The sequence below is a fragment of the Dreissena polymorpha genome, unplaced genomic scaffold (assembly GCF_020536995.1).
Source record: "Dreissena polymorpha isolate Duluth1 unplaced genomic scaffold, UMN_Dpol_1.0 chrUn001, whole genome shotgun sequence".
Classification (NCBI taxonomy): Eukaryota; Metazoa; Mollusca; class Bivalvia; order Myida; family Dreissenidae; genus Dreissena; species Dreissena polymorpha.
In genome coordinates, this window is record NW_026273315.1 from 261,385 (window position 1) to 278,231 (window position 16,847).

General features: G+C 35.6%; 2 protein-coding genes across 5 annotated transcripts; both read right to left on the minus strand.

Moving 5' to 3' along the window:
• Window positions 1-479: 479 nt before the first annotated feature.
• Window positions 480-8,325, minus strand: LOC127863138 (uncharacterized). Of its 4 annotated transcripts, XM_052402519.1 has the most exons (7): window positions 8,172-8,255; window positions 5,707-5,759; window positions 4,908-4,984; window positions 4,377-4,574; window positions 3,710-3,837; window positions 2,675-2,835; window positions 480-1,301 (listed from the first exon to the last, which is right to left on the minus strand). In XM_052402519.1, exons 3-7 carry the CDS (start codon window positions 4,941-4,943, stop codon window positions 766-768), a joined length of 1,059 nt encoding a protein of 352 aa, XP_052258479.1. In that variant the 5' UTR covers window positions 4,944-4,984; window positions 5,707-5,759; window positions 8,172-8,255; the 3' UTR covers window positions 480-765. The 4 variants fall into 4 exon arrangements, with proteins under 4 accessions (XP_052258479.1, XP_052258480.1, XP_052258478.1 ...); XM_052402520.1 differs by lacking the exon at window positions 5,707-5,759 and having other exon boundaries at window positions 4,941-4,984; window positions 8,172-8,281; XM_052402518.1 differs by lacking the exon at window positions 5,707-5,759 and having other exon boundaries at window positions 8,172-8,254.
• Window positions 8,326-10,245: 1,920 nt separating this feature from the next.
• LOC127863128 (uncharacterized) lies at window positions 10,246-13,393 on the minus strand. The gene has a single exon (XM_052402498.1). It carries the CDS (start codon window positions 12,689-12,691, stop codon window positions 10,589-10,591), a length of 2,103 nt encoding a protein of 700 aa, XP_052258458.1. The 5' UTR covers window positions 12,692-13,393; the 3' UTR covers window positions 10,246-10,588.
• Window positions 13,394-16,847: the final 3,454 nt, after the last annotated feature.

The window sequence follows — 16,847 nt, forward strand, 5'->3', positions numbered from 1 at the left end:
TATAATTGTTTCATCAACATGTTGAATGTAAAGTCAAATTTCGACGTCACGAAAACACGATGCAAGATTGCGATAATGAGATGCGAGATAGCTAAATAACCATGGCAAATAACGAATAATATCACAACATCGCATCGTGTTGTCGTGATCTCGATTGAGAATAGGTCGAATTTATGAGATCGCGATATCATCTTAGTTATTTTGCTTTCCGGTTGCCTATTGAAAGACAAGTCATATCATTGCTGTTTTGAATTATAAAAGTTTCCGCCCCTTTTCCGTTCTGGCGGGTATATTTGTCATTCGTGACACGAGAGAATTACACACATACTCACGCCATGGGTTTTAACAAATACACGAATCCAAAAGTCTTCGTGGTGTAACGTGTTGGATTTTGCGTATAGTGGCCCTGGTTTCGATCCCCAGAAAAAATAGATTTCTTGATTGTTATAACTACTTAAAACTATTCATAATGATACAGATTTGTTAGTAAATTATATTTATTATATTGGTAAAAAATATGACAATCTCTGGAAAAAGTCCCTTTTATGTTTTAAGACGCCAAAAGGCCATCTAACAAAGGAGAAAAGGTATGTTACAATCTGAAACTGGTTTAATTCTAGTAAACACCAACAAAGGTAAAACAAGCATAAAGCATTGTCCACTGATGCCCCTATAGTGCGAACAACAACAAACAAAACTTCTCTAAATTGCCATTCAAAATAAATTTTTATTTTATTTATTTCCGCCGGCACGATATGTTAATCCCTACATAATTCTTGTCAATTCTTTATGGATTTCCCTCAACCAGATCGCAATTTCCGCGGACTGATCGTATTTATCGATAGGCTGAAAATCCTGGCTACCGAAGAAACCCTCATCATTCTGGTTGGAGACTAGAAATTCACCAAGTCCGATCGCTAGACGCCGATACTTGGTTTCCTTGGTTACCGCTGCCACCAATGCAGCTGCGTACGCCACTTTGTGACTGAAGCTATAGGTTACCATAGATTCGTGACAGGTCAAGGCGAAATCAAGGATCCGCTTGGCACTCTCAAGGAAGCGTTGATCTTGAGTGGCTTGGAACAGCTTTGTCATGAAGATACCATAGTAACCAATGAAGAAATACAACTGTTTGGGGTGATCTCTATGAATGACGTAAAACGGTTTCATATTTGGGGGAGCTGAAGTTATAACGTCGCCAGTTTGCGCATTGGCTCGCAGATATATCTGCTCCTCCTTATTTGGCTGTGAATTCATAAATTTCAGAAGACCTTCACCACAGTTCTTGGCCAAATCAACGTCTGAAAAATATTTTATAGTTTTTACATGATTTATCATGATCAATTTGTGTCTAAAAAGGCTAGACTCGTTTTTTTTAGATACTGCCATTATTTTTTCTGTAACCAGCATGTGATTTGTTTATTGACATCTACAATCAACAATCTACACATGTGCATTGTCGCCAGTCTGGTATACATGGGTATATTATAGTTGATACAAAAACGAGTATCATTATAAATAATTGTTTATATTTATAACTCACAATTTATTTGCCAAACAATGAATGAAGACCAAAGGTAAAAAGACGAGACATCAATGTGTTCGTATTACGAAGTGAACACGAGCCTTTTGTTTCAAACCTAAACAAGAGCACCGCATAACGGGTGCCACGCTCGGCTGCGAAAGCTTGTCAGAATTTTTGTTGAGGTCACAGTGACCTTGACCTTTGACCTAGAGACCCAAAAATGGATGTGTCGTGTAGAACTCATCAATGTGCAGCTACATGTGAAGTTTCAAAGTTGTAGGTAGAAGCACTTTGATTTTAGAGCCAATGTTAAAAACCTTAACAAAATGTTAAGGTTTAAGCACAACGCGGACGACACGACTACGGACACGGACACGACGAGCTGGCTATGACAATACCTCGGGTTTCTCCGAAAACAGCCGAGCTAATAATAAAAGGTACCCCAACACTCAATTTATGGGAGGATGCTTAAGTTGTATCTATTCAGAAATGTGTTGATTCCTCACGTCCCAATAATTATTTTGGCACTCTTTCACAATCCACAGTTTACGAATCTATCCCTATTTGCAATACTGACAAGCTTAAAAAAGCGGAAAAACGTATTAATAAAATAAGCTGTCAGCATTTTCTTGCTTTCCTTATTTACATTTTGAAGCGATTTCTTTGACGATTATCTCTGGAAATATTTCCAGAGACGAAAACGTCACAAAAAGTTCATAAGGCTCCTGCATTCAGCGACAGCAATCGGATAACCAGCGAATCGTAAATAAACATACATTATTGGTGGCACACATTAATAGGCAATAACACACTCTCTGAGTTTTCATAGGACTTAAAATCTTTCATCAATAGTTGTAATTACTTGTCAAGCTATTTTTCTGGCGATTCAAAATATTTCATTACTAGCCAAGTTAAAATGGCCACTAGTCAAACATTCAGCAATTTTCATTTCAGACTTCTTTTGCTATAAAGGAGTTTTAGTTTCTTATATTTAACGTACATGTTCGAATGCGCCGAAAGACAACGGCTTATTGCGACACTCTTGAGGTTTTATCCTAAAAAACATTACAGGGTGACAATGAGGTCAACATAACGCTCTCAAAGTAGGGATCGTACTCGGGCCCATCCAGACCGCTAGGCGGAGCATACCTCCCATATATAGTGCTAGTAGGCCAAGGTGTGAAGTGGACAGAACGTCAACTGTTGTGTCCTGGTTGACATTTTCATACGCCTCTGTAACACAGACCATCTGACGATCTGGATGGTAAAACCGCTTGCAGAATTCAAACGCAGGATAAGAAATGTCGAATCTTAAACACGTAAAAGAATATTGATATAAAGAAAACACAACTTATCCCAGAATAAGTCAGAAAAACTAGAGACTCTACGATAACTATCATTTCACGCAAGAAGAGAACATAAGACATAACGGTGGGTGTGAGCTATATGAAGGGTCTCTATGAAAGGCACAGAAAAGCATTTGAGCCTCGCTTTGTGAAAACGGGATTTATGTATACATGTGCGTAATGTGTTGTCCAGATTAACCTGTGCAATTTGCACAGGCTAATCAGGGACGACACTTTCCACATAGACTGGCTTTTCGTTGTGATCAAACTTCCTTCAAACAAAAATTATATAAAATCGGAAAGTGTCGTCCCTTATTAGCCTATGATGACTACACAGGCTAATCTGGGGCGACTCTTTACTCACATGCATTAACTCACGTTTTCCAACAGCGAGGCTAATTTCTATCATTATGAGAAAGTCAGTTTGGTAGCATGATCTACGTTTATAGATACCATAACGTCTTGCTCTTATATTGGCATACGCACAAATATCAACAACGTCAAACAATATTATAGGCATTCAAAGTAACCATCGCTGAAAAGCCAAAGGTTTGCATCCATTATAGCAATGCTCCTGCTACACTTAAATGTATATAAGCCTCTTTCTGTGAAAACTGAGCTTAATGTATGTACGTAAAGTGTCGTCCCAGGTTAGCCCGTTAAGTCTACATAGGCTCATCGTGGACGACACTTTCCGCTTTTATGGAATTTTTGGTTCAAAGGACGTCTCTTCTAAAAAAAGCTACACTTAAGGCGAAAAGTGTTGTCCCTAATTAGCCTGTGCGGACTGTCATGTATTTAGCCAATTTTCCCAGACCGAGGCTCAAATGTCCCACACCTGCCAAGCCTCTGTGCTGCCATGGCGACCCAGACATTCATGTAGGTCCAAAAGTGACTCATGGGAAAACACGAGCTTTTCCGGTCCCGGTCCGCCATGTCTGCATACGACAGGAAATCGCCATCCGACTAGATCATTCAAGTAAAGGTTAGTTTTATGAACAGTCCGCAAAACAGTCTTAATTACAAAATGTGCGTTTTAGAGCAGTTTAGGGCTTTTAAACGACCATATTGATAAACAACATAATATGATGACACGGAGTGTGTCCTAACGACCCTGTCTTACTTAATTACTAGAGATTTCACACAATTGTTCAATTAAAAGCTGCAAATCTATCTTTGTATTGTTAAATTAAATGTATTGAATTTTGATTTAGTCTTTCGCTGTTGTGGTTGTCAGGGGCGGCGAGGTTGAGGGGTGGAACTGGCAGCTATACTCCTAGGTAAGTGGCGGAAAACAAAGCATTGCAGACATGAAGGCAATTACTTCTGATAAATAATATTATAATATTGCAGAAACCCTGCAAAATCGATATCACTCAGCAAACATAAATAACAAACTTAACAAGCCTAAATTACAAAAATATAAATTACAAAATTTATTTAATAATAAAAAGTGTACAGATCACACTGAAATAAACGGATCGATCATTTGTTGCATAAATCACCTGCATGAAATCACGCTTGATCCTGTCTAGCAACAAATGGGCAGCTGACGAGTGACCGGATATTAGCAGAAGTGTTGGTAACTTGTACTGCGAACACAGGTCTGACGTCACGTCCGGGTCACGTAGAGCGCCAAGAGCATCCAGTTGCTCAGATAACAATCTTGCAGTTTTTCTACTTGCCTTGATAAATGTGTCCATCTGAAGCCGAACACCAACTCTCGTTTCAATTATACAAATACAAATAATCAACAGGCGCTTATTTAATCCTTTCAATGTCAGCAAAACTTCCAATGAAATTATTGATATTTATGCTCGCTAATCAATGTGTAAATTCATCGAATTCGGTGGAAAATAATAATTTACAAATGGCTGAAATGTTAACTATAATTATTTCATATCCGTGGAAACACAACCTCATACATCCAGTAAATCAGAGCGATGAATGTTCGTCTTCTAGTTTATTTCTTTCAATATTTGTTAATGTTTTACAGCCAAAATTACTATATTTTCTATATATGTTGAAATTGTTACAATGACGATCACGGAGCATTTGTTGTTTTTTACCATGTGCCATTTGTCTGATGTATATCAGTTCTCATAACGGCTGACTGCAACAGTAGTAAATACAAAATAGAAAACAAATACAAGTATCAAGACTGTATGACTTTTTTTTATGGCATGTTTACCATTATATTCGTTCGCGGACATTTGTTTCACAACTAGAGTCTACCCGTAACATTTTAACTTAATTTCATAACATACATGATCATATTAAAGAAAATATTCCACATTAAACTTAAGGACAAATCACTTTCTGAAACAGTCAGAAGTGGGTGGGGTTTTGTAAAAAAATATTCCTTATATTAACATTCTATATTAGGCTTGGAACAATATGCACAATTAGAATAGCATGTACTTCAGTGATACATGAACAAGTTCTAATGGAGTCTTTCAAAAAGAGTAAATAATCACTTTTTTCATCTTATAAACCACTTTTTTCTTGAACGTTCAAAGTCCTTTTTTTTCATAAATCCACTGATACCAGCTGGAACATACACCACTGTAGAACATAGTGTTAGAGTATTATTAAATATAACACACTAGAAACACTGAAAAAAGCATCCTTTTTTGTAAGAAAAAATTGTAAACAACTTCAGTCTAAAAATAGTAGGAAAAATTAAGGTTGACCAGAAAAGACAAATATAAATTAGATTGAAAAGGATGCTTTTTTCAGTGCTTCTAGTGTGTTATATTTAATAATACTCCACATTCTATTTATTTATCCTCATACAAATGCAAATAAACTAAACAATTAGCTCCACAAGCATACCAAAAAAAGTTCAGCACCCTTCTTTGAGAGAACAGCTTTGAAACCCACTTTTACTGGAATATCGATTTGAAAAGTGTGCAGTGTAATATTCATAATATCCATTTTCATATTACTCTCCGTTACGAAATGATTTTAGTTTGAATATAAAGATTGTTATCTTTTGTATTGCCATATAAACTTCAATTAATCATCTGTTAAATGAACTTAGTGCATGCAAATTAAATAGCATATCACTAACGCCGAGAAATCGGAAACACGCATGTTTATAACATATAGAGAATACTAGGTTAGCGTTGAATACAGAGAAGTTTATGTTGCGAGGCTTAGAACGCCGGAAGCGCGAGCCTTGGCGAGCGCTTTCGGTGTTTGAGCCGAGCAACATAAACTTCTCTGTATTCAACGCTAATCCTAGTATTCTATTTATCCCATTTGATTTTTTCAACGTGACATTTAACATAAATAGATCTAATAACCTTAACAATAATTTTAATTCAGTCATAAAAGCGCTTAAAATCTAACAAATGTAGCCATGCGTAGTGATATACATGTATTTGTTCTGGTACGCAAAATAGTCTTTAAAAAATTCACACACAAACTGTAAAACAAGTAAAAAATATCACCATATGCCTACATTCAATTTTACGCAGTATGCGAATTTTAACACATTACGACCGCGAAAAGAAGATTTTACTTTACTATAATTCATTTTATTTTCGAAAGAAAATGATCAAATCCAATATGGCGGCGATTGCTCCTGACAAAATGCTGTCGATGTCAACATACATGTACACCATCGACGACCTAGTTCTGGCTACCATAACTTTAAATGTCGCTTTTTAAGATTTTTGACTGGCGCGACTTTGTACAGGTCTTTCAATACTAAATAAACTGTACGCTGAAGTTTCTTTAGCTATCGAAGACCTTGACAATTTTGACGAGTAAACAGACAATTGCAGCGACTGACACTTTATTTGACAAAATATACAGGGCAATACGTTTTCCGACTTCGGACGACGAATTTAAGGACGCGCAGAACGTGTTTTTTATATAATGTTATGGGTATGCCGTGTGTGATCCGATGCATCAATGGCGCCCATGTTAAAATCATTTCCCCGAGAACAGGGAACGACAAAAGTACAAACAAAAATCAAAACACGGAAGAACTAGTATCTTACCTTTAATTATCCTTTAAAATCCATCTAATAATCCATTTAACACAATAACTGACGATTTTGCATCTAGGGTCTTTAATAATTATTTTAGCATAGTTAAATAAAGACCCTTATGCCATTCTATCACTTTATTCAAATGAGTTTATGAACGCGATAAACTTTCTTCTTCGTCACACGCTACGTCATGTACTCTACATTACTGCTGTTCAAATGAACCGGAGCAGTTTATCTAATAATAGCCGTTGGTAAACTCGGTTGCATTTGCAGATTTCTGCATACAAACATAATTATGTTTAAACTTGCACAATGTTTTATTTATCTATGGTAAATGCCCTTATTGTACGAGAAAATAATTTAATATATAAATACACAAAGAATGGCAAACATTCCAGTACACAACAGATAAATAAGTAGAAAATACCCGTGTACAAAATGGGACGTTCCCAATTCCAGTGTGGTGCTATTTTTACCATCTTATACTTTACACAGCTCTATGCCTAACGTGAATTAAATAGGAAAGCAAACATAGCAGATTATTCATGAACTGTGCGATATGTGTATGGCTTGTTGTACATTCTTAATATTTAAGTTAAATGTCAAAAGTATATGCTTTGGTTATAAACAATGCACATTACACGAAATAAGGAAAATGTGATCAATTGACAATTCAGATATGTCGACATACAGTACATGTAGAAAAAATGTGAAATAAGTCGCGTTTATAATAAATCGTCAAAAAAATGGGGAAAATGACGCAATAATATGTCATTTTATGACGCCATCAATCAGCTGATTCATTATACGGATGGCGAAAAATTATGTCATATGACTAGTTTTAAAGGTTGAAGGTCGTATAATTTTTAAGCTTAAGTTTTGTCGACTTTGTTATAAATAAAAAAATAACAAAACAAAAATCGTGTAATTTCATATTTTATTTCAACATTTCTTTTGGTGAATATGTCAGATATATGTTTTTCTGCAAAATATGCACATTTTCTTCTAATGGGTGACCTTAAAATTCGATCAATGAACCAAACAATATCGACCTAATTTTAGCGCATATCGCATGACGTCATTTAAAAAGTAGTCCGTGCACGCGACAGGTATATTCCACAGTGTTGAATACAAGCAAGTATATCCCACAACGTGTTATACCGTCAATGTCGCGGTGAAAATGGGATAAAAAATGTGACATCGTCAAAAAAACCTAAGGATAACATGCAGATTAATGTAGGCATACATTTTGCATATTAATATGTGTCGTATGTGTTCGAAAAAGAGATAAATACTTACTTGCAGTTTGTTAAATAATAAACGTAGTGTGATATCTATGAATATATCCGAAAGTGATGTTTACCGGGAATGTTTACATATTAGAATAGTGACAAATGTAATCGTAAGGGAGACAATCGTTCAAATAAGTTCTGTGGCGTAGTGGAGGGTCATATGTACGATCCCCACTGAAGTAGCGTTCTCTCCCACACCGACGCCAAGAACTGGTTATACACAGGACACGGACTTGATAGAGTTTGAATGAGCCTTAGGCTTTCGATGTTATCGAGCTAAATAAATATGTTAAAACTAATCGTGTCAGTCAAATTGGTCACTTGTGATATCACTTAGAACGATACAACTTATAATATGTGTATGTTTAAGAAGGTAAAACAGATCACATGGAAGCATAATCAAGTTAATTTAATTAACAAAAATGGACAAAAAGTCTTAAACAATAAAAAAAAACACTATAAACTATGTGGTTGCAAATCTAGTGCGGATACAGACCTCTCAGCTTAGAAGATGTTTCTTTTTCTGTAAATTTGGATCCTGCCTCTTGAGCGAGTCGAACTCCCGCTTACTTAAATGTCATGCTTAAACGATTTAATTACTTCAGATTTTCCAGCGCCGACTCACAGTGGCCGCTGCGACAGTGTGTAAAGCTAGAAACATAATTTTAAATAAAGCGTTTATTTAAAGAAATACTTTTGTTTAAACAATTATTTTGTTAAATCAAATAAATTAAGATAACCTGTTTTCAATATGCCCCTTTGATTTTTACAACGTTGTCAAAACGAAAAATAAGTGAATAAAGAAACTGAACGAACATTAGAGTTACAGTATTAATTAATAAATGGTTGATAATACATCATAAAACGTAACAAGATTGATTTTTTATTATGGTTCTATTGACTCTGAATATCAACACTGTGGTCCATGCTGTTATCAATTACTTTGTATTGATGTAAAAGTTGTATTGCTCAGATAAAAGCATAAAGTACTTCAATAATAGGGCAATGCAAGAGGCTTGTTTACTATAATTAAAATTTAAAGCCCATTAATCGACTTAAACCGGATTGCACAAGAACATTAATATACTTTTTATTCTGCCATTCGGATAAATTTGTCCACACACCAACAATGCTTTATATACTTTACGCTCTTACTACAAAGTTGAATGGTGTATGAGCCGCGCCTTGCAAAACATGGTTCTTATGTCAGAAGCGGCTAGCGTAGCTGCAGAACGGCCTGCTCATCCGGAGCTACGCTATCCGCTATAGAAGTACATGTATGTTGTATAATAAGCGCATAGGCTTGCTGGTCTGAAGCTACGCTGGCCGCGAACTGCATAAAGCCAATTTTCGCATGACGCATCTCGTTTAGTCTTAGGATATGAGTTATTTATACATGGTGCATACACAAATAGTTCATCTGAAATGTATTGTTGTCTATTGCTATATTGTTCCCCCAATCGGTAGTAGTCACACACGATGCATACAGTTTTCTTCCTACCAACCTGCTGCCGGTGCTATTGAAGTTGAGTTGACTAAGAGATATAAAAGTTGATCAATTTGATTAGAAAACATATCGGATATTACATTTGTTTGAAAAAGAATCTGTGACACAGACCATGTTTTTTATATTCTGGGATGCCGCTGATATCTTTAAACTTTTACACATGTTTTTCTTGCAAATCAAATCAAGTTATGTATCTTCTTTTCAACATTAAAAATTCTCACTTTAAAGCAAAGTGTAAGCATGTATCTCATTAATATATAACTCAATTTAGTTAAAAAGTTTGTCAAAGCAGTCTTTTACAACAGTTGCATTCATATGTTCTAATAGAAGCACGTAGTATTATAAAATACTACAAAAACATGAATTTTCTATCAGATAAGTTTGTTTCCTTAAATTGTCATAACATTAAAAATGACGGGCTCCTCTATCAATTATTTTACTTTCATAAAGTTTCATTATAGGCGAGTATGATTTATTGCGTAACAAAATATTGCCATATCACATAATTACATTAAATAAGCTCTATGAAATGTTTCTAATCTTGGCGAATGAGCTCATTTAATATTGGCTTCTGTAATAGTTGATTGCTCTATTGATGTTCTAACAGTTTGTATTCACACACTTTTGTGAGTTGTATAGAAAATAAAGTTACATTTTATTTTAATGCGTATTATACATACAGCCCGCAAATAACATAATATATAGGAGCAGTTTAATAACATGCAAAAAACAACACAACACGTATCACAGTATTGCTTACAAGAGATACACCAACAACTCAATCAAGTCCACATTGTACGATTCAATTATTAATTGTTTCAACACAATAATAAGAAAATATCAAAACGTATCCCGTTTTTATAACATCTCATACAAACAAACAGGGCGTGCTATACTGTCCATATATGCATAAGCATTTAGCTCAGTCTGACTTTCACGTAGTGAACCTTGGACTTCGGATCCCCCTCTTTCCTGTTAGAACCAGCAGAAGACCTCATCTTTTTGTGTTCATAACCTTCATACGTGTTTAGATCAACGGCCTTCACAATCTTATAATACTCGATTTGCTCTTGCTCATTCATCAAAGCCACTTTCCCTTCCTCGATATTTCTGGCGTAATTTTCTGTTGTAGAAATTGTATCAAGCACAACAGTGTTACAGACATCACCTTTCATATTAGCGAGACGTTCTTCGTATTTGCCAATGCTCAACAGAGGGTCATTGGACTGTTCATCAAAAGTGCCACCGTCATTATCATGTTTTTCAATCGACGACATCGAAGACAGCGAGCTATTAGAAAGCTGCACTTTCCGAATTATTATCCCAGAGTTCTCTGGAGTAAACTGCACTATATTGTGATTTTGTGCAATCTGGTTTGCCGGCAATATCCGTTTCTGAATTCGGAGCAGTTCCTTTGCCGACATTGGTCTCACATCTTGAATAAAAGCTTTGCTCGCTGACTTCGACGACTGAATGATGCATAGACCGCCTTGTTCATCGGGTATGTCTTTCTCATTTAAACTCTCATGCGTAGTATCAAGACTTGTATCAACATCATCACCATTTGTCTGCCCTGTGCTGGACACTTTGTCATCATGGTCTACAGTATTCCCATCTGGTCTAAACGATCTGTGGCTTTCTTTACTTTTAGCCGAATTGACATGAGAAGGGTTATCCTCTTGTTTACCGCTCATAACTCGTCTGACATCTTCGTTATGTTCCGTTTTAGACCTTTGCAATGTGTAACGATCGTGAACTAACTGCGAGCTTCGATCGTTTCCATTTAATAATTTCATCGAGGGATGGTGCACATGCATAGGCGCTCGACCAACGTTCGGGGTCAACGGTTTTCGTAACTTGGACCGATTCATATGATAGATTCCAGCTGTAACACGTTGGTGGAGTTTAGGAATTTGATTACAATCTTGCTGTATTTGTGAATCGTTTACAATAAGCGTGGATAATTCCAACGGGTCGTTGAAACCATTGTTGATTGCAAATGCTATCAAATTGCTTCCACTTGGTTGACTTAACATTGTCCTGTACAGTGACACTGGAAACGACTTGCGCATAGTTTGCGACAGGGGTCTATCTTTAAATACGTGTGGAACCTTTCCTTTTGGCACAGACTCTTGCTTCATATTAGTTGCTTTAGAGTTTTTAGCTGGAAAGATAATGGGCAAGGATTTTGTCCTCAGGTATGGCACGGGTAGTTGTGCGGACTGTGGTTGTTGATTAGCTTCTGTTTTGTTGTCACAGGTCGCATTGTCGATACCATTTATATCATTTTTCATCGCATGGTCTAGCAGATCTATCATGTCACATTTGGCTATATCGTGAACCACTCTCGGCTCAGATGACTTTTTAAGAGATCCAAGTTGACGAACGCTCATTGCGCTATACCTACTTTGAGAGGATGCACTCTTTTTTCGGTGACTTTCTGAAGTAACATTTAGATGCGTACCTAAAAACGAACTATCTTCTATTTGCGGTTTCATCGGTAGATTTTTTACTATTTTTGCAATGCTTGTTTTGGATCTTTCAGGAGGCTTAACTTTTTTACGTCTTATTATGTGCATATGTCTTTCGTCGTAAACACGCATGTGAGCGGCGGTGTTAACTTCCTGGTCTCCGGAATGTTTGTAATAGACGGGTTTCTTTTGGATCGCGTCAGAAGGCATTTCAAACACTCTCTGTTGAGAAATGACCGCTGCAGAATGCTCACGTGGAAACATTACATTTGAAAAGTCAATAACTGTTTTAGTTGATTTGTCTGATATGTTATCCGAATGTTCCCTACGCGTTACTCGACCACTGTCGTTGACAGCGGCAACAATGTTGATGATGTTTGCTTGATGAATTGTGTCTTTCATATCTTTAGAATAATGTATGTTCCCACTAGTGACAGTCTTTGCCCGTAGTTTGCGAATTGGAAACCCAGTTGCCATGGTGAATAAACCTTTCGAAGGGTGATGGTGATATAACGACCGAGGTCTTGTAGACGAATGATCCACCATCATTGTTTTGTGCTGCTGATGGATGAGTTAATTTCGTATAAGGTTTGGAGTTACAGTGTTGCGGGAATTCACATTAATTTTACTCATTTTTTTTATTTCTTGAAATACATAATGAAGTATTTAAGAAACTTACTTCAATATAATAAAACGCTTTCTTACGATACAATTTTCCTCTTACAAATTAGGATAAAAGATTTCTCGCTAACATATCACAATTTGTCCTCTTATTTAATCCATTAATCAGAGAATTGTTCAATCATCTGGTCACCTAAATTACTTTCTCCTAACCGCACATAAAAACTGATTAATATCACAAAAATAATGCGTCTTCTTTTTAATATGTTTGCAATTATGCCAATCTATTGGTCGTAGAATATTCTTTTAGTACAGACTTCCTCACAGACACGTTCAGAATGACTAGCCTTTTGAAATATCATGCCATAACACCTATATGGTAATCCGGCAGTCTGAGAATTGTTGTCGCTCTCTGATGTTTAATTAATCAATCCCTAACTCATCAAATCGCTTTATCTTCTATCATGTCCTATCTGCAACACATAACCACATTTTGATCTGATCGATCTGTAACCACGATATTCACTATCTCATTAAGGTTTCTTATTGCACTTTTATTTCTTATCCTTTGTACAAAGTGGATCTCGTCTCTTTGTTTCTTCTAAATGAGCAGAATTCTCTCTACGACTTAAACATGGAATGCAGATATTCATTAGCATGCGCCTGAAATGTAAAATAGGAATCGTTCATAGGTTTTCTTGCCAGGTGATTATGTTGCATTCGCTATGCCTATCATTACGTTCAAATACAACATATTGCTTTTATGAAGCATGAGCTGTGAATGAAAGCGGTGGTGTAATTTATTTTAAGGGAATATAAAAAATCGTTTGATTGATGGAAAGAGTTCATTGTAGCGCATTGGTAGTCATTTAAAAAGTTTAATGTAGCAAAAATCATTTTGCTATTTCCTTTTCAAATCTATTCATTCCTGTGTGTGTTTAGCAAATGGTGTTTCTTAAATATATTTAAACACAATAAAAATGAAATTTATCAAATATTTGGATAAGGAAACTGAAATTAGACAACCGTGCAAATTACATTTAGCGTGATATTAAGATTTGCAAAGTGTTTGATAAACGAATGTTTAGATGTTTTTTTAATCAGATTAAGAAAGATATTCGGATTTGCCATTGACGATAAAATGTATATCCATTGATTGATATTTCTGAAATGTGCTAAGACAGCTAACCGGCATTTCTTATTTAATGATATCCAGCGTTTGTCTAATCAATATTTGCAAGTGAGTATCATTTATCAATATACACCGATCTAACAAAAGCTTGTCAGCATACCAAACAAATCAAATATTTAGCCTTTCAGCCTTTCATTTAGCAAACAAAAGTATTATATATGCATAATGCAACATTGCCATATCGCAAATAGTTGCCTGTGACGATCGAACTTATGCAAATGGAAGGAAATATGTCTGAAATAAAAAACGACTTGCATCAAATTTACATTTTTAACACAAGCGTTTTTCTGTGAAGTATTTATAGAAGTAGCTATTGTGCAGTATTTGTAGTATAGTATTTTAAGTGAGTGAGCCTCGCTCTGGGAAAACGGTGCTTAATGCATGTGCGAAAAGTTTCGTCCCAGATAAACCTGTGCAATCTGCACAGGCCAATCCGTCACGCCACTTTCCTCTTGTTTTGTATTTTTTGTTTATGCTTAAAGTGCCGTCCCTGATTATGCTGTGCGTACTGCACATTCTCATCTGTGATGACACTTTACGCACATGCATTTAGCCCCGTTTTTCCAGAGCGAAGCTCATATGTTTTTTTCCAGACACGAACATCGCACGGATGTCTCATGGCAACATACATTTATTGATATGAAACCGCACTAAACTTAAATATAACGGCAATTGTTTTAAGATTGGACTTGGCATAAAACTGTAATTCATTTAACAGGTATATTCATTTCTCAAAACAGTTACGCAGTATACAGTTCAATAACAACATGGATAATCGTTTAAAATGATTATTTTAACCTTTTGACTTTCGTGTACGCAAACTTTTCAAAACAAAACAAACGCAATAATAAGAAAATATATAATGCATAGCTTAATTTATTCAGTTCATATATATTTTAAAGTTTGCATCTAAAGAACAACAGTTTATTGAATTCTAACTTCTTTCTACTTCAAAAGAAAACATATTTAATTCAACGAAAATATAGACGATCATATTGTAAAATATATAGATCAAACAAATATACCTTTCATAGAAAACAGCCTAATTTTGTCCAATTTATTTAACGATTTTAAATGCTGTCACATCAAAAGCACGTTTTAATTATTGCAAGTAGTACTTATAACAAATTCATTTGCGCAAGTATGTCATTAACTTGATTAAGATATTGGAAAACTTCTACAGCTTTTAAGAAATCTTTACTAATTTACTCAAGCGTTTTCTCTTACTTTTCTTATCGTATTGTCTTTACGCACCGCTTTTTTCCTATTGTTTCCGATTGTATTGTTTGGGTCCAAATCTATATCTATTAAGTGACTTCAAGTTTACCGATAATTCATTTAGATGAAATTCAATACAGCGAACCAATCTCTTGCACGACGGTTACATTACATTCACATATGAGAGCAATGAACGACAACTCTGCATGGTGATTGACAGCGAACAGAAAACGGAGAGGTGAATTTCAAATCAAATGTAACCGTTATGTCAGTTTTCTACGGTGGCATAGATGGTCATGTCTATGTTTTTTAACGTTCCATGTGTATGTTTATTAACTCTCCATGTGTATAGCAATAGCGTGCAAATGCATTATCTGTACTACCGTTGTGTTCCTTTAAACATTGTTTTTAATTTGACATTTTAATCGAATATGTCATTAATAGTTGAGCATTGCTTCGAGTCAGTGGTCCTTGTGTTGCATGAAACAGAAGGAAATTAATTATTATACAGTCCAACATGTCAATAAAGACCACTCAAGGGATTTGGTTGTTGTGGTCTTTGTTCACAGGTGGTCTTTATTCGAAGGGTCGATCGAAACTTTGCAAAATATGCTAGTAGTTTTTTAACAGGTACATTATCTATGTATGTGCTCTATATATTGTTTAAATGTTTGAATACTTATGCATGTATAATTAAATAAAGGATTGAAAACACAGTTTTGTTTTTACATTTGTATATTTATTACATGTTGTATTTCTATTCACTTATGTTTTTATTATTTATTTAATTTATCATATACTGACTCGAGCCAGCCATTGCTAACCTTAAAGTCCAAATACACACACAGCAGTGTACCAGTGGTGAACTATAAACAGGCAGATGTGGAAGCTATCGTTCTAAACAGACGCTCCTAGCATTTGTCGTCTGCATCATTTTAATGGAACAGGCAGCGGTTGTCTTTCCATAGCGTAGTTAAGCCGTTAAGCACATACTGATTTGCAAAACTTGCTCTGTAACATTACTAACGCTCACACTAAAACTTGCTCTGTAACATTACTAACGCTCACACTAAAACTTATTTGTAACATTACTAACGCTCACACTAAAACTTGCTCTGTAACATTACTAACGCTCACACTAAAACTTGCTCTGTAACATTACTAACGCTCACACTAAAACTTGCTCTGTAACATTACTAACGCTCACACTAAAACTTGCTCTGTAACATTACTAACGCTCACACTAAAACTTGCTCTGTAACTTTACTAACGCTCACACTAAAACTTGCTCTGTAACATTGCTAACGCTCACACTTAAACTTGCTCTGTAACATTACTAACGCTCACACTAAAACTTGCTCTGTAACATTACTAACGCCCACACTAAAACTTGCTCTGTAACATTACTAACGCCCACACTAAAACTTGCTCTGTAACATTACTAACGCCCACACTAAAACTTGCTCTGTAACATTACTAACGCCAACACTAAAACTTGCTCTGTAACATTACTAACGCTCACACTAAAACTTGCTCTGTAACATTACTAACGCTCACACTAAAACTTGCTCTGTAACATTACTAACGCTCACACTAAAACTTGCTCTGTAACATTACTAACGCTCACACTAAAACTTGCTCTGAAACATTACTAACGCTCACACTAAAACTTGC